The 22,991-nt window shown below is 37.5% G+C and overlaps 1 protein-coding gene and 1 non-coding gene across 2 annotated transcripts in view; both read right to left on the bottom strand.

Moving 5' to 3' along the window:
• Nucleotides 1-408: 408 nt before the first annotated feature.
• The window catches only part of Plcb1 (phospholipase C beta 1), a 652,247-nt gene continuing 629,664 nt past the window's right edge, over nt 409-22,991 (bottom strand). Inside the window, exon 32 of the mRNA XM_090352012.1 lies at nt 409-531. Within this exon, the coding sequence (XP_090208138.1) occupies nt 424-531 (108 nt within the window). The 3' untranslated portion in view covers nt 409-423. The remainder of the gene's footprint in view (nt 532-22,991) is intronic.
• Nucleotides 6,149-6,255, bottom strand: LOC150050214 (U6 spliceosomal RNA). The gene has a single exon (XR_016538757.1). It is a non-coding gene; the product is annotated as a U6 spliceosomal RNA (small nuclear RNA).

The following is a 22,991-nucleotide window of genomic DNA, read 5'->3' on the forward strand; positions in this document are numbered from 1 at the left end:
AAATACAAAAACAATAGGTATCAGTTTTAGAGCCTCCATTTGCCATACCATCCTTTAATTCTCTCTCTTAACTATTCAAAGAGTTTGCAGCTTCTTAACATCTCAAGGCAGAAAGTCAGATAATGTCTTTATATTATTGGACCTTAATATCACGCGCTATCCTTGTCCCGCAAGGAAGACAGACACGCAACACAATGCTAGCTTAAGCAGGATCCTTTATTCTTCTCCTCCTCCTCCCCCTTCCTCTCTCCAGGCCGCTATATACAGGCAGTGGGCCAATCAACTCATGTCAGCTCACCCAGGCCCTCCAATCACGGCTTCACACGCTCCAGTCATGCACCCTTCATGCATCCGGCCACGCAGAGACCAGGCTTCTGCTAACAATGGCAGCACTGCCCAAAATGGATGCCGGCCTTCATCCGGTCATGCGGTGGATATCCCTGAGTCACGCAGCCACCAGCACCGCAGGCCGCCCCACAGTGAAAGGGAGACACGCGCCTCCAGGTCCCGGGGCTCCCCACACCTTAACATCTAAAAAAACAAGAAAAGGTGATGAGATTGCTGGTCTGAGTTTTCAGTTTTACTTTCTGGAGCTGCTTTTATTCCTTAGTCTGCCTCTCTCTCTCTCTCTCTCTCTCTCTCTCTCTCTCTCTCTCTCTCTCTCTCTCTCTCTCTCTCTCTCTCTCTCTTTCTACATATATATATTAATATATAATGTATATTAATACAGAATATATATATATAATATGCTACTTTATTCTCTTCATCTTACCTTATCTTCCAGACTATGCTATAAGGAATCAGCTTACTGAGGAGGTGAGAGAAGATCACATAAGTTGAAGGGTTTCTTGCTCTTGGTTTATGCCTCAGTGCCAGTGTGTTGCCCCAGAAGTAGCAAGACAAACAGCTCTTCTGTCAGTATGGGAAAATCTGTAGAGAGCTCTCATCCAAGCTGAGTCAGGTATCTTGGGTTTAACCCAGGACTAGAGAGATGGGCAGAATAGAGGTGTGTTTTATGTCATATGAGACAGATCAATGTTCTGTTCAGCAGGGAGTGACTTAGGTACAGAGTTGAAGGGTAGAAGTGACTTCTAGTGAAGGCTGCCCCATGCTTGCTGTAAAACAGCCACAATCTGGAGCTTAAAACACTCAGCTTACAAATTCCCTGGAGTGTTTTCTTTAGTCTCATGGAGTAGAAGCCAGACCAAGAAGGCTGGCAGATGAGAAAAAAAAAAAAGACAACAAAACCTGGCTTGAAACAGAAGGAGAGGGCAAGGACGAGCAGGAGAGGCTATAAGATGGAAAGAAAGAAGGGTTTTGTTGTGAAGACTGTGGAGAATTTGAGACCGTGATGCTTTGGGATTCTATAGAAAACAGAAATAATTCTGGACAAAGGTCTAGGAGAGACAGGAGTCCAAAGGAATGTATCTTAGCCTTGAAAGCATGATGTTAGGTTGTGCAGTTGTGGTTTTCATCCCTGGCTCTCAACAAAAGCAAGAGAAAATGGTTATAAGAGATCATATGTATTGTGTAATTCTATTTACATTAAATGACTATAGTAAGCAAATACACAGAGAGAAAAAGCAGATTGGTCAGTGTGAGGAACTGCTTGTTTGGAGAGTGGGGATGATTACAGGTAGTACATGTTTCTGTTTCTGCTTTTGACAATTAGATAGCAGTGATGGTTGCCTAACTTTCTATATACACTGTAGTTACTTAATTATATACTTTAAATGGGAAAATTGTATGGTATGGGAACTATTGGCTATTCAAAACTTCAAAGCAAATTTGTATTGAGTAGGAGAGATGTCAATTCGTGAAGCAGGAAAGCAAAAAGGAATGCTTCCATTGGTAAGAGGTAGACCCACCCCAATTATTAAAAATTTCAAGACAGGGCCGGGAGTTTGGCCTAGTGGTTAAAGTGCTTGCCTAGCATGCATGAAGACCCGGGTTCGATTCCTTGGTACCACATACATAGAAAAAAGCTGGAAGTGGTGCTGAGGCTCAAGTGGTAGAGCTCTAGCCTTGAGAAAGTCCAAGGACAGTGCTCAAGCCCTGAGCTCAAGCCCAGGACTGGCAAAAATAAATAAATAAATAAATAAAATAAAAATAAAAATTTCAAGACAATAGTTAGTGCTGGTCCTAATTTAGCTACTTGGCAGGATAAAAGCAGCGAATTACTGTTTGAGGCAAGGCTATGCACTCTTCTCTACCTTTAGCTGGGTGTAGTGGTGAGCCCCTGTCATTTAAGCTTTGTTGGAATCTGAGGTTGACAAGATTTCATTCCTAACCTAATCCAAGGCTGAAGAGTTTTGGAGACTCCATTTAAATAAAAGGAGACACATGAGGTGACATCCTAGCTGCTATGGGTACATTAGATTCAGGTAAATGCCATGATAGGAAGCAAAACTTTATCCAAAACAACAATAAAAAACCCACAGCATATAAATGTATTAGAAGTATAGAACTACTGATAGAGCTAATTCTGAGAATTCAAACACCAGTCCTGAAAGGAAAAGGAAAACAACAAACAAACAGGATTTCAAAACAGTAATAGCAAGCATTACACTATTATGTGGAGCATAAGGAATTTTGAAGCATGGGACCTTGTCAGATTGATTATGGCATTGTGCTGAAGGAGAGACTTCTCATCAGACTGGTTCCTTCACGAATGTAGGAAATGAGAAGATTTGACAAAAACAAGGGAATCGGTGGAAATTTGCAAGTGGCCTTAAGGAGGATTGGAGAAAGAATTGACTATTGACTTGGAAAGAGAATTACAAATCAAGGAGGAAAGCCTAACATTGGTTGGACAACATCCATTGGTGGTAATTTTGTTATGATTTCCCACCACTGGCTCTCAAAAGATTGAAATAGTTAAGTTGGTCAGGATAAAATTTTCCTGAACAAAGATGATTGAAAATTAAAGGAACAACAAAATAATAGTTAATGATTAGACTATTAAATCTCTGTAGATGGATCATCTTCAGGGAGGCTCATGTAATGTCTAAAAGGGGAATGGCCATGGAATTCAAAAGGTACAAATGCCGAAAAACCGTGATAAATAAATGAAAATAAAGACAATGACTTTTTTTGGTAATGGAACCTGGATTTTTTTCTAGGACTCAATTTTGTTCAGTTGAGACTGCCTGCATGGATAGCAACTTGACTCTACAAACATCGAGAGTGAAAAACAACAAAAACAAAAACCAATAAAAAAAAATTCTTCATCTTAAAGAGGGACAAATTATTCTCCCACTTGAAAGAAATGTCCTCCATCACACATAGCAAATTGACTGTTGATAGAAGCTACTGCATATGGTGTGACAGATGGAGAAAGTGGAGTACTATGTTTTCCCCTTGTCACAGAAGTGTTTTCTCCTGATGGCTTTGCTCCTTTATGTGGATGGCTGTGCCTCTTAACAGTTCATGTTTGCACTCGCCACTGCTACAGAGTCAGGATGCCTCAGTCACAGCAATCATTGGTAGGTCAGGAACCTGGCCAGTATACGATTGCCCATACGATGGCAAAAACATTTCTTCTTCATATGTTTGAAGCTAGCTATTTTTTGATTGATGTTTAACATATGTTTAGGTGACCAAACCATGAAGCTTGCATGTCCAGGAATATAGAAATCCCTTGGATATCCTTCCAGTTACAGCTCCCTTACAAAGATAATGATGTCTAACTTGGTAATTAAGTACTCCAATTTTGTACTTTCTAAATTAAATCCTGCAGCATGGACTCTTGGTATTTTACTTCTTTGGCTCAATGTTTTGTTTGTGGGATTCATCCATGTTAGTCACATCCACTTGAGTTCATTCATTCTGATTGTCATCTTTCATTATATATGGGGCTTTGGTGCAGGACTTCTGAAAGAAGGACACAAAAGAGCATATAGTGACACTCAAGCCTTTTACATAGTTTAGTGCTTGCCTATAACCTACACACATCTTTCTATATATGTAAATTATCTCCTTATAATAACTGCTGCAATATAATGGATATTACCATGAAGACAATATTGCTCCAGTTAAACCCAATTCCATATCATTCACCACACAGCCAAGATGCCACTGGTTACACCCTGTGCCCTCATTTCAAATCCAGAGTTTTAGTTTCCAGGCTTAAATTCCTAGAGTTCCACACGTGAGGTCTAGCGACTCTCCCTAACACTTTGAGTAAAAAGAGATGTTGAAAGACAGAATAGGATTTATTGTACAGTCTAGAATGACATGATCTTCAGGTTTAAATAGAGAAATAGGACTGGGAATGGAAAGTACTTATAGGCAAACAGTCTTACTAAAGGTGTTGCTTGATTGATCATTATCTATGTTGTGGCTCTTGAGAGTCAGGAAAAGTTATTACTCTTATCACTTGGGTAGAACAATCTGGCTCCCAAAAGATGGTTACTATTTTACTAGTGTGCAATCTCATCACTGGAGATAACTGCCCTCATTTGGGTATGGTGGTCTATCCTGTAACACTTTTTTTTCCCCTTAGGGAAATAAGACATCCCATGTCATAAAGATGCTATGGATCTGTCCTGTCCTTTCTGGATTCCAACTGCCACTACAAACTGAATTGCTTAGAAAAAGGAAATATACAAAAATGGAGGCAGGGATACCTAGCTTTTCTCTTGCTTTCACTACATGGGCTCAAGTAGTGAGACAAGAATATATAAGTATTCCAAATATATATTTAGAATACCCTTTACTTTTTGAATAGAATTCTCATACTTGTCTTTTGTTAAGTATATACTTGGATTTCCATTGTAAATATATCTAGAGTTGGAAGTGTTAGATCCAAAGATTTACATACTTAGGTACTATGAAGTAGTTTCCAATTGTGTAAATTTATATCTTCACCAGCACTCTGAGAGTCCCACTTATTATATTATTTGCCAATATCTATATTTTCTATATTTAAAAAATAGCCATTCTTTGGAGTTGTGAAGCATCACATTGCACTATTTTCTATCTGACTTAACATGTTTTCATTAAATAACATATTGTGGGTTTAAGACTATGCTGGATTTGGAAGAATATTTCTTTTTTTTTCCAAATTGAAAATGATTTATTAATTCCTGTATTGTTTATCTTTTTCTTTTTACTTGTTTCTATTTCCTTACAAATTTGGCGATGTCATTCTTTCTGACAGCAGCATAGAATTCCATTGTGTATAAATACCACATCTTGTTGATCCACTCATCAACTGAGGGGCATCTAGGTTGGTTCCATATCTTTGCTATGATAAATAGTGCTGCAATGAACATTGTTGTGCTAGTAGATTTAGTATGTCCTTGTTTCTGGACTATTGGGTAAATGCCAAGTGGGTCATAGGGAAGCTCTATGTTTAGTCTTTTGAGGAACTACCATACTGCTTTCCATAGTGGTTGAATGAGTTGCAATACAACCAACAGTGTAGTAGTGATCCCTCCTGGCCACATCCACTCCAGCCTCTGTTGTTATTAGATTTCTTGATCTTGGACATTCTAACTGGAATGAGGTGCAATCTTAGAGTTGGTTTGATTTGCATTTCTTTTATGGCCAAAGATGTTGAGCATTTCTTCATGTGTCTATAGGCCATTCTTAATTCTTCTTCAGAGAAGTCTCTCTTTAAGTCTTTGACCCATCTTTTAATGAGATGGAGATTAGTTTTGGAGTGATTCAATTTTTTTTTATATTTCTTTTTTATTGTATTTAATAAAAGGGTAACATGATATTTGCCAGATAGAAGGTGCATTAATTCACATACATTGATACCCTTCCACATGTCTTGGTCCCATTACCCTCCCCTCTCCCCCCTCTTGGTTTTCCCCCCCTTCCCTGTCCAATTTCAAGTAACCAAATACAAATGTATCCAATATATCAGATAACAAAGTGAGATATTGTGTCAATATGAGATAACAAAGGAACAGCAAAAGAGATGAGATAATATAGCACATTAAGTACAGCAATCATTCATTATATGGCTTTTGTTTCAATATCCTAGAGGTCCATTCAATTAGCTTCATACTATATGGCCTTATGTATCAAGATTTTGCTCTAGTGCAAATCTCTGCTAGTAGAGCCCAAGGTTTCTACAGGTTATGATGAATGAGGGAAACCATTGAGCCTAAGTTCCTTTGAGTCTGGCTTATGTCACAAAAATATGGAATGCTTGACAAATTTGCGTGTCATCCTTTCGCAGGGGCCATGCTAATCTTCTCTGTATCGTTCCAATTTTAGTATATGTGCTGCCGAAGCAAGCACTGGAAGAATATTTCTAATGTGCTTGCTAGAACACTGCTTGAAAATGAGATAAACTTAATTGGAAGTAGCATAAGGTAAAACACAGATCTGGTGTCCATATAATTAAGCATTGATTTACATTCTTAGTCACTGAATCTAGGTTGGCCTTGTGATTTCCTTCAATCAGCAGAATGCAGAAGTGTGCTTGTCCTCAGTCTAGACTCCAGAAGCCTGTGAGCTCTCAATTCAGTCTCTTGTCATGCTTCCCAGCTTCCCTCTGAGTGAGCCCATGCAAACTGGATGAAGGAAGAGAGATAACACTAGGAATACAAAACTTTGTCCCTTTGTCCTGCCTGAAGCCTCAGACATATGAGACAGTATAACAAGATCCAGAAAGCCAATGCATGTGAGAGAACTTACTGAGACATACACAAAAAATATTTTCCATCAGGTCTAGCCTAAATTGTCTTCCCATAGAAATATAAACTAAATATGTTCATTGTTGTCACTTTATTTTAAAATTATTTGTTTTATTAGGTGCTGGTAGCTCATGCCTGTATTCTTAGTTATTCAGGAGGCAGAGAGATGAGGATTGCAATTCCAAGTCAGTTGGAGTAGGACAGACCTCAACTAACCACTGGAAAACCAGAAGTGGAGCTGTGTCTCAAAGAGCACTAGCCTTGTGTGAAAAATCTTGGGGACAGTGCCCAGGCCCTCAGTTCTAGTCCCACAACTTACAAAATAGAAAAAAAAAGAAAAAGAAAGAATAGAAGATTGTTTTGAAGTGATTGCTAACTTAAAATACACAATTTTATTTGTATCCAAAAGAATTACATATTGCTTTAATCCAGAAACTTTTGGTAGAAAGAACAAAGCATTTACAAATGAAAATATTAAAGACCTGGATAAAGTAATGGCAAAGTATAAAGTGCAAAAAAATAAATAATAGTGCTGCTAAATGATTGTGGTGAGATTAAATGTGTTGTACTCAAATTAAGCTTCTGGAAATGCAAAGATTTAAGGGTGCTATGAGGAAATGAGGACATGAAGTACAGAAGAGATCATGAAAGCCATTTCTGGCAGGCGAGTATGCTCCAATGTGAAAGTGAGCAGGACAGGTGCAGGAAGAAATAAATGATCTATATAAAGCCAATATGTTAATTCCAGGACTGTTCCTCTGTATATCACCTTTACAATAGAATTTAATTAAAAAATAGATATGGAATTAACCCAGATAGATGCCCCTCAGTGGACAAATGAATCAAGAAAATAAGGTACACACACACACACACACACACACACTCAATGAAATTCTACTCGTCCATTAAATATTGTACCATTAATAAGGAAATTGAATGTTAGCTTGTCGTTTCCCCATACTGAATGGATTTTCTCACAGTGTGACTGTTAGGTTCCCCAAACAAATGTTCCAAGAAACAAAAGCAGAAAATTTATTGTCATTGTTATGTTGTAGTCTTAAAAATCTCATACTCTATTGATCAAGGTCCTTATAAGAGATCTGCTCAAGGTCAAAGCGAGAAGTGATAGTTTCCACTGCTGTATGAGAAAGGATGAAACCATCACAGCGTAAGAAAAGAATGTGGAGTGGCATTTACTAGTCATCATTGAAAGATATATTTGGCCACACACATATCCCAGGAGCAATTCAAAACTGGATATAATTCTGGCGCGCGCGTGTGTGTGTGTGTGTGTGTGTGTGTGTGTGTGTGTGTGTGAATTCAAGGCTTGGGCACTCTCTTTGGGTTTCTCAAGGCTAGTGCTTTACCAGTTAAGATTCAGCACCCCTTCTAGCCCTTTCCAGGGCTTTTGCATGCATGCTAAGCAAGCACTCTACCACTAGGCCATGCTCCTGGTCCCATTTTAAGATGTTTTTAAAGGCTGACCAAATCATGAGCCCTAGTGAGTACTAAAATAATGAACAAATGGAAAAATCAGAAATTTGGGTTTAGTGTCAATGCAATATAACTTGATATGACTTTCCATCTCAGGAATAAAAATATAAACTCAAAATTGTAGAATTGTTCTCCTGGACCAGGTCAGTATGAAGCATCTCCAGACAAAATTGAATTTAAAACATTCCATAGATTTAGAAAAATTAACCTGCTTAGAGTTTACCCATACGAGAAGATTCTTTTATGCCAGTTCCTGATCGTGTCCTGATTCTTGGTTCTTCCAAGTAATTCAGGGCCTATAGCTATTTTTTTAAATGTAATTATTCATGTTTCTCTCACTACTGCATAGTGTCTTGCTAAAAACTATTAAATCTGAATCTGAAATATGCAAACATTCCATCAGCTTCTATGGTCTGAAACACATGCTTCAAGCCAAAATTTAACAATTTGCTTAAGTGCTTCTTTTTCTTTCTCCTAAAGCCTTAATATTAAGCTTTCCAGAATATGTTATCATATAACCACATCGATCATCTGGGATAATTTAAAACAGGAGAATCACATGTTCAAAGGAAATTCAGGTCAAAAATCATCTTTGTTAGTCTTTCATACATAAATACAGATCAAAACAAGTAGTAGTTCAAGTTTGTGTTGACTATCATCTGAATGACAACTTCAATTTCTGTCTGCCTCAGCTGTCTCCTTAATACTACCTTTCTGTTACAGGATATAGGGCTCTGCTAGTTATTTAAAATTCTGAGCAGCTTGGTGGGAATATTTAAGAGAAGCATTTAAAATTCTCATCTAAAGCGAATTGTTACCGTCATTGTTGCCATTATCATCATCCTTAAAAAACACTAAAAACTTAGTGTTCATAAGTACTCTGTGCATGGGCAAGCATAAATGGAATAGTCACTTCATTCTGGGAAGGAGAGCCTAGGCTGACAAGGCAGAAGAAACTAAGCACAGGATATAATAATTTCACTAATTTATAATTGTTGTTATACATTCAGTCCAAACACTAATTTTGCTCCAGTCAACATTTCTAAGAGAAGGAATGGGTTTAGGAATGGATGGCCTCTCATCCATTAGAAATTTGAGGAGAAGGACAAAGGGCCAGAGAGAGGTTCATAGGAATTTTGTTGTCTTTAGACATTAGCTACTGGTACAGTTGAGTCACCATCATTGAGGTCTTTAATCACCATCTCCCAGTGCTGAGTCTTGTTACAATGCAGATTCAGATTTAGTAGCTCTTGCTGTAAAACTCTACTTCTAATGAATCTCAATTTGATGTATATGGATGACACTTTGAGGAGAAATGATCTGGAAAAATGTCCTTATTGTGTTGGAAAATACACATTTCCCAGGTGATATCTAATGGAATAGAACAAATGATACTGGTAATAGCTAGCTCACCAATTATAAGTAATGACAAATTTTGTCAACTTCTTGGTTAATAATGGTAAGCAAGGCTATTTATTTGCTAAAATATAAAAATATCTCTGTGTGTGTACCTTTGTAGTAAAATATATAGTGTATGCAGAGCACAATAGCAAAAAAACTAACATGTATCTATAAATTATTTTTTCCAAGTATTTTATTATTATAATAATTAATTGTTGGTTAATATACTATATATCATATATATCTTATTATAATTCCATATTAAACAAATTTTGCCTCCTAGGGTAATGTGGATTGACTTTCACATTTTGTCTTTTAAAAAAGAAAATATAAAGTAATAATATAACTATTTCACTCATTCATTTATTAAGTTAGGAAGTATTTCTTAAGTGTCAGTCATTGACTTGGACATTGGAAAAATGATGAATCCAACTCTAGGATAGGGGACAAGGATTAAGAGTCTGCTACAAGAAAAAGAAACATTTATTTTTAGTAGCACAAGTTTGATAACATATCTTTGCTGAATCCCATTTCCATATGGAAGGAAGAGTCTGACTCATTATTGAGCCTGAGAAGATATTTCAGTTTACAAACACATTAATGAAACTGAAAGGAATTCCTATCCTGATAGACATGTGACTCTAACAGATGGTTGTTATCTCATAAAGAAGACTAATAGTGGGAAGAAATCAGAAATCCTCTTTTGTTTAATAGCTTATGTGAACAAAATAAAGCTGCCAAATTCTAACCAACTGCCAGATTAAATCTGTGAATAAATTAACTTTTGTATGTGTTTAAAAAAATGTGTATACTTCTGAGGTCCCTTATTCAATGTGTAAGTTAGAATTTTGGAAAATAGCTGAGTTCTTTTCTTTCTCCCTCTCCTGGACAGGCAATAGCTGCTGTGAAAAGTCTTAAAGGCAACTATAGATTTTGTCCACCATATAAGAGCATCTTTCCTCTAAAGTGATCTGGTAAGTTTCAGTCTTTCTTGAATACTCTCTGATAATAACTGCAAGTTATCAGACCTCCCAGGAAGGCTGCCAGCATTTACAGAAACTTTGCAAACTTAACAATATATAATACGATATAATATAGCAATACAAAATAAAACAACACAATGCAATACTGCATTATGCAACATACACAATAAAATAATACCATATAGTACAGTGCAATATAATACAACATTTCCTTTAGATGTTGGCATTAAAAAGTAGACATCCCTTCCAGTGAGCTGCAATCTGTTGTCATGACTCAGAGCCTTATTTCATTCTCCATTGCTTCCTCAGTGCGTGTCATAGACTGTGCAAGCCATGTAGCCATCACTTCCTCTGGATTCGACACCACACTGGATAATTGACAATCTGGTTGTTACTCTGAATAGAATGCTCTTGGGACCAGACATTTCAGGCACTGTTTAGATAGTCAATGAAAGTAGGCAGAAAAGCTGAAGCTTAACTTTATAAACGCTACCGACATACAAGCCTATGAGCGGAACTCAAAGGTAGAGAACATGTCCCAGAGAGCAGGTTCCTGGTTCCTTGAGACCTGATATTTTTTTCCTTTGGTGAAGATAATCTGGGCAGTTAACTTGTCCTCCATCAGCTTTTAAATCAACATGTCCTCATTGTCCAAGGAAGGTAAATCTTTAATGCACAATGTCCTGCCTGTGGAAATGATACCGGTTCCCAAAGGCATTTTAGTGGACGAGTCAATGACCCATCTCAGGTTGTTACATACCAACACACACACACACACACACACACACACAATGATAGCCTCAACAACAAATGTTTATTTCCCACTACCACCATGGAGGTGGGAATTTCAAACCAGGGTGATAGAAATTTGACATCTTAAAACCACTTCCTTGTTTTTATAAGTGATTGTCTTTTTTTGTTTTATCTTTGAATGGGAGGGGGAAGGAGAAAAAGAGACAAGACAGATAATAGAGAAAAGACAGAAGTGGGGGGAGTGATTTTTGCTGTCTTGTGTCCTTTGTGTTTTCTCTTTTGTGGGCACAAATCCTATCATGAAGGGCTGCACAATCATATCAAAATTACTTTCCAAGTCCCTACCTTCTAATTCCATCATGCAACCAGTAAGCATTCCACATATGAATTTGGTAGCAAAGAGCCACAGAGAGTCTATAGCAATCAGAAAGTCTTCATCTTTATATTCTAATGAACAAGATATAGATGTGACAATGTATTTGAAAAATGGCCTATGCAAGCGATTGAGATAATTAACAATTGGCACAGATTTATGATACCCACTAATGTCCAGTTTTCAATTTCATTGCATCATTTAATTCTGAAAATATTTCTTTGAGGTAGCGTTTTTTAAGTCCCTGTTTCACTGGGATAGAGCCCAGACCCTGAATTCAAGCCCTACAACTAGCACAAAACAGGAAAAAAAGAAAAATAAAAGTGAGAGTCTGATCACAGGACACATAATCTTCCTGAGACATAGTCACATTCCATCTTCCAAGGAATCCCCTATTTATATGTTTATGTCCCAGACCTTTCAAAAATGTCTTTTGGAGCAAGAAATGAAAAGAAAAAAACCCAAAATGGATGAAGTCAGCTTCATCAAATAGCTCCCATAAGACTTTGAGAAAGGGAGGAGTCCCACATTATACAAAAAAAACCCATGAAAAACCACAAAAAACCAAAAACCCAAAAACCATCAAAACATTGCTCCTACTCTTGGCTCCTTAGACCTTCTCTCAAGAGTTCAATTATTTTGTTTATTCTTTTGATGAAGTATTTGTGCATATGAGTGTGTGTGTGTGTGTGTGTGTGTGTGTGTGTGCGTGTGTGTGTGTGTGTGTGTGTGTGTGTGTTTAGAATTGGCCACATGATGGGTCAATTATTTCTGAGTTGAACAGTTAATAAGGAATCAATAAACCAATCTTATTGGGCAGTCCACTGGTGACTTCTATGTATGTCCCAAGATTTTCCTGTAGGTTTTTTCTTAAATCTGCTGCAGAAGGTTAGGTAATTGTTAGGTGCTCTCCTACTCTCAGCCTTGAGTTGGCGATAGAATTATCTTACTGTGTGGCTCTTTTGTTTGCTTTCTGTCAATCGTAGGACTTGAACTCATCCTGGACGCTGTCCCTGAGCTCTTCAGCTCAAGGCCACTGCCCTACCCCTTGAGAAACAGCACCACTTCTGTTTTTTTAGTAATTAATTGGAGATAAGAGTCTCATGGTCTTTAGTACCCAGGCTGGCTCTGAACTGTGATCCTCAGATTTCAGCCTGCTGAGTAGATAGTATTACAGGTGTGAGCCACCGTGCCCAGCTGTGTGGCTTTTTTAACAAAAGGATATTTATAGGAGCTATGGTCAGAGGTGATCCAGCCTTAAAGGAGTATCCCCTATGAGTGACCAAAGACTAAAATAATATAACCCACAGCCAAGAAATTACCCAAAGTAGATTCTACAGGCAACTTTTTTTTAAAATTATCTTTTTTTATTGTAATTAATAAAAGGGTTACATGATATTTGCCAGATAGAAGGTGCATTAATTCACCTACATTGATACCCTTTCACATGTCTTGGTACTCATTACCCTCCCCCCCCACCCCTATCTTGGTTTTCCCCCCTTCCCTATCAAATTTCAAATAACCAAATACAAATAAATTCAATATATCAGATAACAAAGTGAGATACTGTAACAATATGAGATACCCAAGGGACAGCAAAGGAGATGAGAGACAACATAGTACATTAAGGACAACAATCATTCGTTATATGGCTTTTGTTTCAATATCCTGGAGGTCCTTTCAATTAGCTTCATACTATATGGCCTTATGGATCAAGGTTTTGCTCTATTGCAGATCTCTGCTAGTAGAGCCCAAGGTTTCTACTGATTATGACAAATAAGGGAAACCATTGAGCCTAAGTCCCTTTGAGTCTGGCTTACTTCACTTAATATGATTTTTTCTGTCTTTCCATTTCCTAACAAATGGGGCGATGTCATTCTTTCTGACAGCAGCATAGAATTCCATTGTGTACAAATACCACAACTTGTTGATCCACTCATCAACTGAGGGACATCTAGGTTGGTTCCATATCTTTGCTATGGTGAATAGTGCTGCAATGAACATTGTTGTGCTAGTGGATTTAGTATGCCCTAGTTTCTGGATGGTTGGGTAAATGCCAAGTAGTGGAATTGCTGGGTCATAAGGGAGTTCTATGTTTAGCCTTTTGAGGCACTGCCATACTGCTTTCCATAGTGGTTGAATGAGTTTGCACTCCCACCAACAGTGTAGTAGTGATCTCTCCTGGCCACATCCCCTCCAGCATCTGTTATTATTCATTTTCCTGATCCTGGCCATTCTAACTGGAGTGAGGTGGAATCTTAGAGTTGTTTTGATTTGCATTACTTTTATGACCAGAGATGTTGAGCATTTCTTCATGTGTCTATAGGCCATTTTTGTTTCTTCTTCAGAGAAGACTCTCTTTAAGTCTTTGGCCCATCTTTTAATGGGATGGTTGTTACTTTGGAGATTAGTTTTGGAGTGATTCAATTTTGTGAGCTGTTGATATATTTTAGATATGAGGCCTTTGTCTGCTGTATGGTTGGTAAAGATCTTCTCCCACTCTGTAGGCTTCCTAATTAATTTACTAGCTATGTCCTTTGCCATACAAAAGCTCCGCAGTTTAATGCAGTCCCACTTATCCAGCTTTTCCCTGATTTGTTGTGATTCTTGGTCCTTATTAAGAAAATTTCAACCTGTGTCAAGGAAGCCTAGTGTATCTCCTATTCCTTCTTGTAAAGTTTTCAGTGTGTCAGCTTTTACCTCCAGGTCTTTGATCCATTTGGAGTTAATTCTAGTGCAGGGTGACAAAGAAGGATCCAACTTTAGTTTTCTGCAGGTGCTTAACCAGTTCTGCCAGCACAACTTGTTGAAGAGGCTGTCTTTCTTCCATTCTATTTTTTTGGCTCCCTTGTCAAAGATTAGGTGCCATAGGTCTGTGGTTTAATATCTGGGTCCTCAGTTCTATTCCATTGGTCTTTAGGCCTGTTCTTGTGCCAGTACCAAGCTATTTTGATATTATAGCCCTGTAATAGAGTCTAAAGTTTGGAATTGAAATTCCTCCAGCGCTGTTCTTTCTGCTAAGAAGTGTTTTTGCTATAAGGGTTTTTTTTTTATCATTCCATATGAAATTTTGAATTGCCTCTTCTATTTCTTTAAAGAATGTACAGGCAACTTTCTTATAATAGGTTTCTGACTGTTCATACACTTGAGAATTTGACTGTATGTAGTCCACTATAGACCTGACCTAAACTTTGTGTTGCATCCTGAAGACTCCACATGGGAACAGGGATTGAAGACAATAAACAGTTTGAACGTCTTTGGTAAGGTCATTAGCGATGTATGGAGCAAAGGCTTATTTTTAAAGTTTTGACGTAGCCCGTGGAATGCTTTGTTCCTAATTTAGAGCATTAATCTTGAGGGTTCTAAGCCTTCAGCATCGGCTGCCACTCACCATGTGTTTTGCTAACAGCAAGGGAAAATCCACTTGTGAAATCTCAGAGCCCCTCTGCCCCTCAGGGAGCCTGCAAGGCCCGGGAGAGAAGTTGCTTTGGGCTTATTTGGAGACCCAGCTTAACTTTCTTTTTAAATTTTATTTGTGTAGTTGGTATGCAGAGGAGTGGCTGTCAAATGAATCAGGTACAACCACGTCTCCCCTTCCTGTTGTTCTCTCTCCCATTTTTTCCTCCCATCCTTACCCATAAGATATCCAGTTCATTTCCTTCATAATGTCTACTGAGTATCACTGTTGTATTTGTTAATTGTTGTTCCACTTGTGTTTTCCCTTACCCTCCCAAATACAAATGAACTAACTGGCAAGGCAAAAGGAAACGAGAACAAAAACAATGGCAACTAAAGAATATCTCTTGTTTCCTTTTCTTGGAGCTCATTTCATAGAACCTTATTTTTGTATGATCATCTGTCCAAAGCTACTGAGCCTTTGTTCAGAACCCAGCTTTATCAAGTAACATTTAGTGTATGAAGGTTAGGATTAATTTCAGTAAACATGCATTCTCCCACTCCCCCTTCCTTTCATTATGATTGGAACAGATTTCTGACGCTGCTGAGTTTGGGACAGTCCATGTGTCTTGCCTTGGCTAATGAAGTATGCTTAGATGCAAGGTGAAAAGAGACTTTAACTGAACTTGGGCTATTTGGTTTGGCTGTTGAAGTGTTGGGATCTGCCTAGTGAAATTGCATTTGGGTAAATGTCTCATTGAGTTTTGGCACAAAATACAAGGGGAGACCTTCTCTCTAAAGCTTCCTCAGGTTAATCCTTTACTAATGCTTACAGGTAATCTGTTGTGTAGCCCTACTCAACTCCTCACCTGGGCTCCCTCATATATACTTAGAGTTTAGCTAGATGGCTTGGCCCAACCATTGGGTTCTACTGATATTTTTTTTTTTTTTTTGCCAGTCCTGGGCTTGAGCTCAGGGCCTGAGCACTGTCCTTGGACTTTCTCAAGGCTAGAGCTCTACCACTTGAGCCTCAGCACCACTTCCAGCTTTTTTCTATGTATGTGGTACCGAGGAATCGAACCCGGGTCTTCATGCATGCTAGGCAAGCACTTTAACCACTAGGCCAAACTCCCGACTCTACTGATATTTCTATTGAAAAAGAGGTCAATTCCATTTCACAAGGCCTTTCATACTCCAATGGAGTAGTACAAGGCTGTTGTCCTAGTGGTGTCAGTGTTCTACAACAGATGTAGTTTAGGAATTATAATAGTGAGATCATCTCACACCATTAGCCAAAATTCCTACTAACGACATTCCAGATTGAAGTACATGTAGGAGACTAGAAGAACACACTATCTCTTGTTGACAGAATCTCTAAGTAAAGCCAGGAAAATAGGGGTAGGCTGTAAAAATTTGTGCCATTTTTGTAATTAATCAATATATTAATTTTTAAGCTAAATGTAATAGGAAAATCTATTATACCAGGAATGGAAGAGAGAGAGGGAGAGTGAGGGGGGGAGAGAGAGGGAGAGAGGGAGAGAGGGAGAGAGAGAGAGAGGGAGAGAGGGAGAGAGGGAGAGAGAGAGAGAGGGAGAGAGGGAGAGAGGGAGAGAGAGAGAGAGAGAGAGAGAGAGAGAGAGAGAGAGAGAGAGAGAGAGAGAGAGAGAGAGAAAGAGAGAGAGATAGGAGATTATGTGGCATAGATATTCCACGGGAAGAAAGCTCTTAGACCATCTAACACTATATTTTGAGATTGTCAACCATTGTCTTAGGCCAAAGCTGTGGTGATCCTTGAAGATAAGAATAAAATCAATATTATACTGTTTTCTTAAACAAATAGGGGAGTCAGGTTCAGATTTTATATTTCTGTCCAGAAAACCATTGGTCTCTAAATTAATATATAACTTCTGATTAAAACAGTTACATAGAAAGTCAAGAATAATGTACCATGCATAAATTAAAATTGTCTGTGTTGAGAATAATTGACTTCTCAGAGGCGCAGTCAATAGGGAACTGTCAGGACAGATGAGTTTTACATATCTTGGAGAAAATTGGAGCTCTAAGTGCTAAATTTAACCCACAAGGATACACATACAGCTGACAACCTGAAGGTCTTTAGTATATAGAAAGAGTTTTGTCATTTCTATCTGATATTTAACTAATTGTAAAAAAGTATCCTCCATATGACAAAGGAATCACTCACTTCTAGAGTTTGATTGGCTATTTTCCCCAGAAGATAGGAAAAATATTTGTACTATCCTATTGCAGCATCCAATCTAAGTAATGTCAAAGAAATTTATAAGGAAAGCAGTTGAAAATTTTCATATAAAATTTGGATACCCTTCTGAGAGAACAATAAAAATAGTGGAAAATGTAGAAAACACCCTATTTCCTTAAGGAGAATGTAATGACTAGAAAATAGTATGTAATTATCAGGTCAAAATCTAAGGGAAAGCTGGAGGAGCAGTAAGGAGAGCACAGAAGTCAATTCATTGTAATTTTACCAAACCAAGCAAATTTATAGCTTCATAAGACAGCTAAAAATGAAAGAGTCCATTTAAATCACGCTGTTTAAAGCTCAGTGTTGATGGTTTATGTCTATAATCCTAGATACTCCAGAGGCTAAGATCTGAGGATCAAGGTTCAAAGCCAGACCAGAAAAGAAAGTCCATGTGACCCTTATCTTGAATTTATCACCAGAAAGTGAGATGGAGCTGTGGCTCAAAATGGTAGAGTGTTAGCCTTAAGCAAAAGAGTTCAAGGACAGAGCCCAGGGTCTGAGTGCAAACTCTACAACACATTTAGCAACAAAAATAAAAACCACACAGTTTAACAGAAGGCCCTTCAGCCTTAAAGCTGGTGCCCACAAATGTTCAAAATTAGGATATATGGAAACAAAAAGCAATTGTAACATTGTCTTTATTAGTTTTCATAGCAAGTTTCTTTGGTCTTCATCTAAGGAAAAATTTCCCAAGAGATTGTATTTCTAAATGAGTTTCATAAAAGTTTTAAACCTTAAAATGACCTGTCACATACTGCAGTGGCTCAAAAACATTGAAAACAAAATAAAAAACAAACAGTAGAGGAACCTGGGTTGTATACTCAAACTTCATGTAGAAACAAATTCCAGTTTCTATTAGATGGCATTTCCATCTTAAACCACAGAGAATGCCATTAATATTTTTTCAAGAAAATAAGCATTATAAAGTAAAACTGAAACATATAAGTAAGTAATATCCTATAAGTAATAAGTGATAGAAACCAATTTATTTAAATAGCTGCAAAGTAACTTTTTTCTGCATAAAGGAAAGACAAATAGGAATAATCTTATAGAACAGAAGATGATCAAAATGATTCAACAGCATTAAAATAATACCAAATAGTCTAGAAGCAAGAGTAGCACAATGGCAAATATTAAAACAATAATAACAAAATAAAACAGGGCCACACATTTAGTAGTAGATTAGACACAACTGAACAGAGAATCCATGAATGGGGAAACAAGTGAGGAGAATTATCAATAAATTAGGATGTTAGCTGGAAATAATAGCTTTCTCAGTGGCCAGTGTACTGAAGGGGAAGAGGAAGGAAGTTGAGCATAACAGAGAGGATTTGGGGAAGTATAAGCAATTGAAATAGCTAATTAATCCTCATGGCAATGTGTTTCTTCTTGGGTTGTATGAGGCTTTGCCTGGAATTTAATAAAATAAACAAAACAGAATATGATTTCATTTTACTATAATTAGAATCCCAGACTTGATAAGAAGAAAATGCATTATGATGGACTATGGATTACCATAGGCTGTTGGGATAGAAAGGGCAGTATATAGTGCCAAGCTCATTCAGGTGAAAATTCAGATGTTCTCAGATCTTAAAAGCTGAGAAGTAATGTGTATACATATCACATTTTCTTTTTCTTTAAAAATTTTTTTTTTATGGCCTGAGCACAGTCCCTGAGCTTTTTAGTGAAAAGCTACTGCCCTACCCTTGAGTCAAGCCCCACTTCCCGTTTTCCAGAGGTTAATTGGAGATAAAAGTCTCAGTACCTTTTGTGCCCGGGCTGGCTTTGAACCTTGATCCTCAGATCTCAGTGTCTTGAGTAGCTAGGATTACAGGAGTGAGCCATTGTGCCCAGCTTGTACTCCATTTTCTTAACCCATTCATCCACTGAGGGGATCTGGGCTGATTCTAAATTTTGATTGTGGTGAGTAGTGCTGGTGTAAACCTAGTTCTGTTGGTGGCTTTACTGTATCCTAGTCTCTAATTTTTTTTGAGTAAAAGCCTAGGAGTGGAATTGCCATATCATAGGAGAGTTCAATGTTTAATTTTTTTTGAAAACTATTATAAAGGTGATGTCCAGAGTATGGTTTTATTTTTTTGAAATCTCAGACTGTTTTTCAAAGTGGTTGAACACATTTGTATTCCCACCAACAGTGTATTGGGGTTCTTTTTTGATCATATTCTCACAAGAATCTATCATTTTTGTTTTTGTGATTATGACTACTCTAACTGGCATGAGGTGGGATCTCAGTGTTATTTTTATTTCCATTTTCATTATGGTGAGAGATGTTGAACATTCTTTCATATGTTTGCTGGCCATTTTTACTTTTTTCTTCTGAGAAGACTCTACCACATTTGTCCACTTATTAATTGCTGATTTTCTGAGGGATTCATTTTTAAAATTTTTCTGTATATTCTGGATATTAGGCCATTGTTTAATGTGCAGCTGGCAAAAATCTGCCATTAGTCTGGCCTTTTTAGTTTGCTGGCTTTGCCTTTTGCCATGTAGAAACTTTTTAGTTTGATGTGGTGCTATTTGTGAAGTCTTTCTTTGGTTTGCTGGTATTTCTGGGTCTTAACTCAGAAAGTTTCTCCCTATGCCCAGGAACCGTAATGATGATTTCCCTACATTTACCTGTAAGAGTTTCATAGTTTCATATCTTACATTGAGATCTTACATCCATTTTGAATTGATGCTGATGCAATACTATGCATAAGGGCCTAGTTTCAGTTTTCTGTGTGTGGATATCCACTTTATATATATATATATATATATATATATATATATATATATATATATATACATATATATGGTTTTTCTTTCAGTTTTCTGCATGTGGATATCCAGTTTCTGCATTACTTATTGAAAATGCTTTATTCCAGCTTATATTTATGGCTTTCTTTTTGAACATTAGATGGATGTATGTCTGTGGATATATTTCTGGGTCTTTGATTCTGTTCTATTGGTCTTTAGGCCTGTTTTTGTAATAGAGTTTGAAGTTTGGTATTATTGTTCTTACAATACTATTCCTCATACTGGAGATTGCTTTTGGTCTTTTATTCTGTATACATTTTTGCATTGATTTCTCTACTTTATTGCAGACTGATGTTGGGATTTTGATGACTATTGCATTGAATTTGTAGGGTGCTTTGGGCAGTATTGTCAACTATGTTAAATAAAGTAAGTCAGGCACAGAGAAAGGAAGGATATGTGTTTATCCTTATATGTGGAATCTAGGTTTAGCTTATAAAAGTCAATACATTAGGTGATATGCATGTATATGCAAACATATTAACCTACTGTTGATTCAGAGAACTCAAGTAGTGTAGTTCCTCAAAAAGACATAATAAAACACCAGGAAACTAGTACTCAAAAGAATCAATTGGAAAGGGGTAGAAAAATTAAGAGAAAGAAGAGGGGGAGAATGAAGTCAAGAATCTAATGTGTATAATAAAATATTAAGAAGAGTGGGGGAGCCAGGGGTTGTTACCTCATGCCTATAACCCTAAATACTCAAGCCACTGAGTGAGGGAGTGGATAAGAAGAAGAGGGATGGGAGAGAATGCTGAAAAGGATGAGATTGATCAAGATATGCTATACTTATAAATTGCTTTTTTTCCTTATATATTTTTATTGTAATTAATAGAAGGGTTGCATTATATTCACCAGATAGAAGGTGCATTACCTCACATACATTGATACCCTTTCTCATGTCTTGGTCCCCATTTTCCTCACCCCACCCTGCCCCTCATCTTGTTTTTGCCCTTTCCCTATCCGATATCAAATAACCAAATATGCATATATCTAGTATATCAGATTACAAGGTGAAAGACTGTAACAAGGGACAGCAAAAGAGATGAGAGATAACATAGTACATTAAGGACAACAATCACTCATTATATGGCTTTTGTCTCTATATCCTGGAAGTCCTTCCATTTAGCGTCATACTATGTGGCCTTATGTATCTAGGTTTTGTTCTAGTGTAACTCTGTGCTAGGAAAGTCCAAGGTTTTTACTGATTATGACAAATGAGGGAAACCACTGAACCTATGTTCCTTTGAGTCTGGCTTACTTCACTTAATATGAATTTTTCTAAGTCTTTCCATTTCCTTACAAATGGGGCAACGTCATTCTTTCTGACAGCAGCATAGAATTCCACTGTGTATAAATACCACATCTTGTTGATCCAATCATCAACTGAGGGGCATGTGGGTTTTGTTCCATATCTTTGCTATGGTAAATAGTGCTGCAATGAACATTATTGTAATAGTGGATTTAGTATGTCCTTGTTTCTGGACATTTGGGTAAATGCCAAGGAGTGGAATTGCTGGGTCATAGGGGAACTCTATGTTTAGTCTTTTCAGGAACTGCTATACCGCTTTCCACAGTGGTTGAACAAGTTTGCACTCCCACCAACAGTGTAGTAGTGATCCTTCCTGGCCACATTCCCTCCAGCATCTGTTGTTAATAGATTTCTTGGTCCTGGCCATTCTAACTGGAGTGAGGTGGACTCTTAGAGTTGTTTTGATTTTCATTTCTTTTATGGCCAGAGATGTTGAGCATTTCTTCATGTGTCTGTAGGCCATTTTTATTTCTTCTTCAGAGAAGACTCTCTTTAAGTCTTTGGCCCATCTTTTAATGGGATGGTTGTTTCTTTGGAGATTAGTTTTGGAGTGATTCAATTTTTGGAGCTGTTGATATATTTTAGATATGAGGCCTTTGTCCGTTGTATGGTTAGTGAAGATTTCCCACTCTGTAGGCTTTCTAGTCAATTTGCTAGGTCTGTCCTTTACCATACAGCAGCTCTGCAGTTTAATGCAGTCCCACTTATCCAGACTTTCTCTGATTTGTTGTGATTCTTGGTCCTTATTAAGAAAGTTTTGACCTGTGCCAAGGAGACCTATCTCCTATTCCTTCTTGTAAAGTTTTCTGTGTATCTGCTTTTACCTCACGGTCTTTGATCCATTTGGAGTTAATCCTGGTGCAGTGTGACAAAGAAGGATCCAACTTTAGCTTTCTTCAGGTGATAAATTGCTTTGTTAAGTGGCAACTCCTTTGTACAACCACTTAAAGATAATTTTTTTTTAAGTTGAGAAGGCAAAGTTTTGATAAGTGAGATATTATCCCCAATGTTTCAATCATTGAGAATGGAATTAATGGTTACTCTGAGAATGTATTTGGGAAAATTGTCTTTGTCTTTTCAGTGAATAAAAAAAGCTAAGACTTTGCAATTTACAGAACCATGCAGTCCTCATGCCACAAAGGATATTTTGGATGAATTCGGGATTTTATCTTCAGACGTCTTTGAGAGAGTGTATATTATCTTCATGGAGCTCAATAGTGTTCTTTTTTTTTTTTTTTTGGCCGGTCTTGAGCTCAGGGCCTGAGCCCTGTCCTTGGACTTTTTCAAGGCCACAGCTCTACCACTTGAGCCTCAGTTGCACTTTTGGCTTTTTTCTATGTATGTGGTACCAAGGAATCAAACCCAGGTCTTCGAGTATGCTAGGCAAGCACTCTACCACTAGGCCAAATTCCTGGCCCAATGTTGTTAATTTTTGAGGCCCTGTATTGATTAAAAAAAAGGAAAGAAAGAAAGGGATCTAAGGAAGGACTCTATAATCATCATTATCTTGTTTCTGTGTATTCTCTGGTAAGAC

This window comes from Megascapheus bottae, chromosome 18, assembly GCF_031878675.1.
Source record: "Megascapheus bottae isolate mThoBot1 chromosome 18, mThoBot2.hap1, whole genome shotgun sequence".
Taxonomy (NCBI): domain Eukaryota; kingdom Metazoa; phylum Chordata; class Mammalia; order Rodentia; family Geomyidae; genus Megascapheus; species Megascapheus bottae.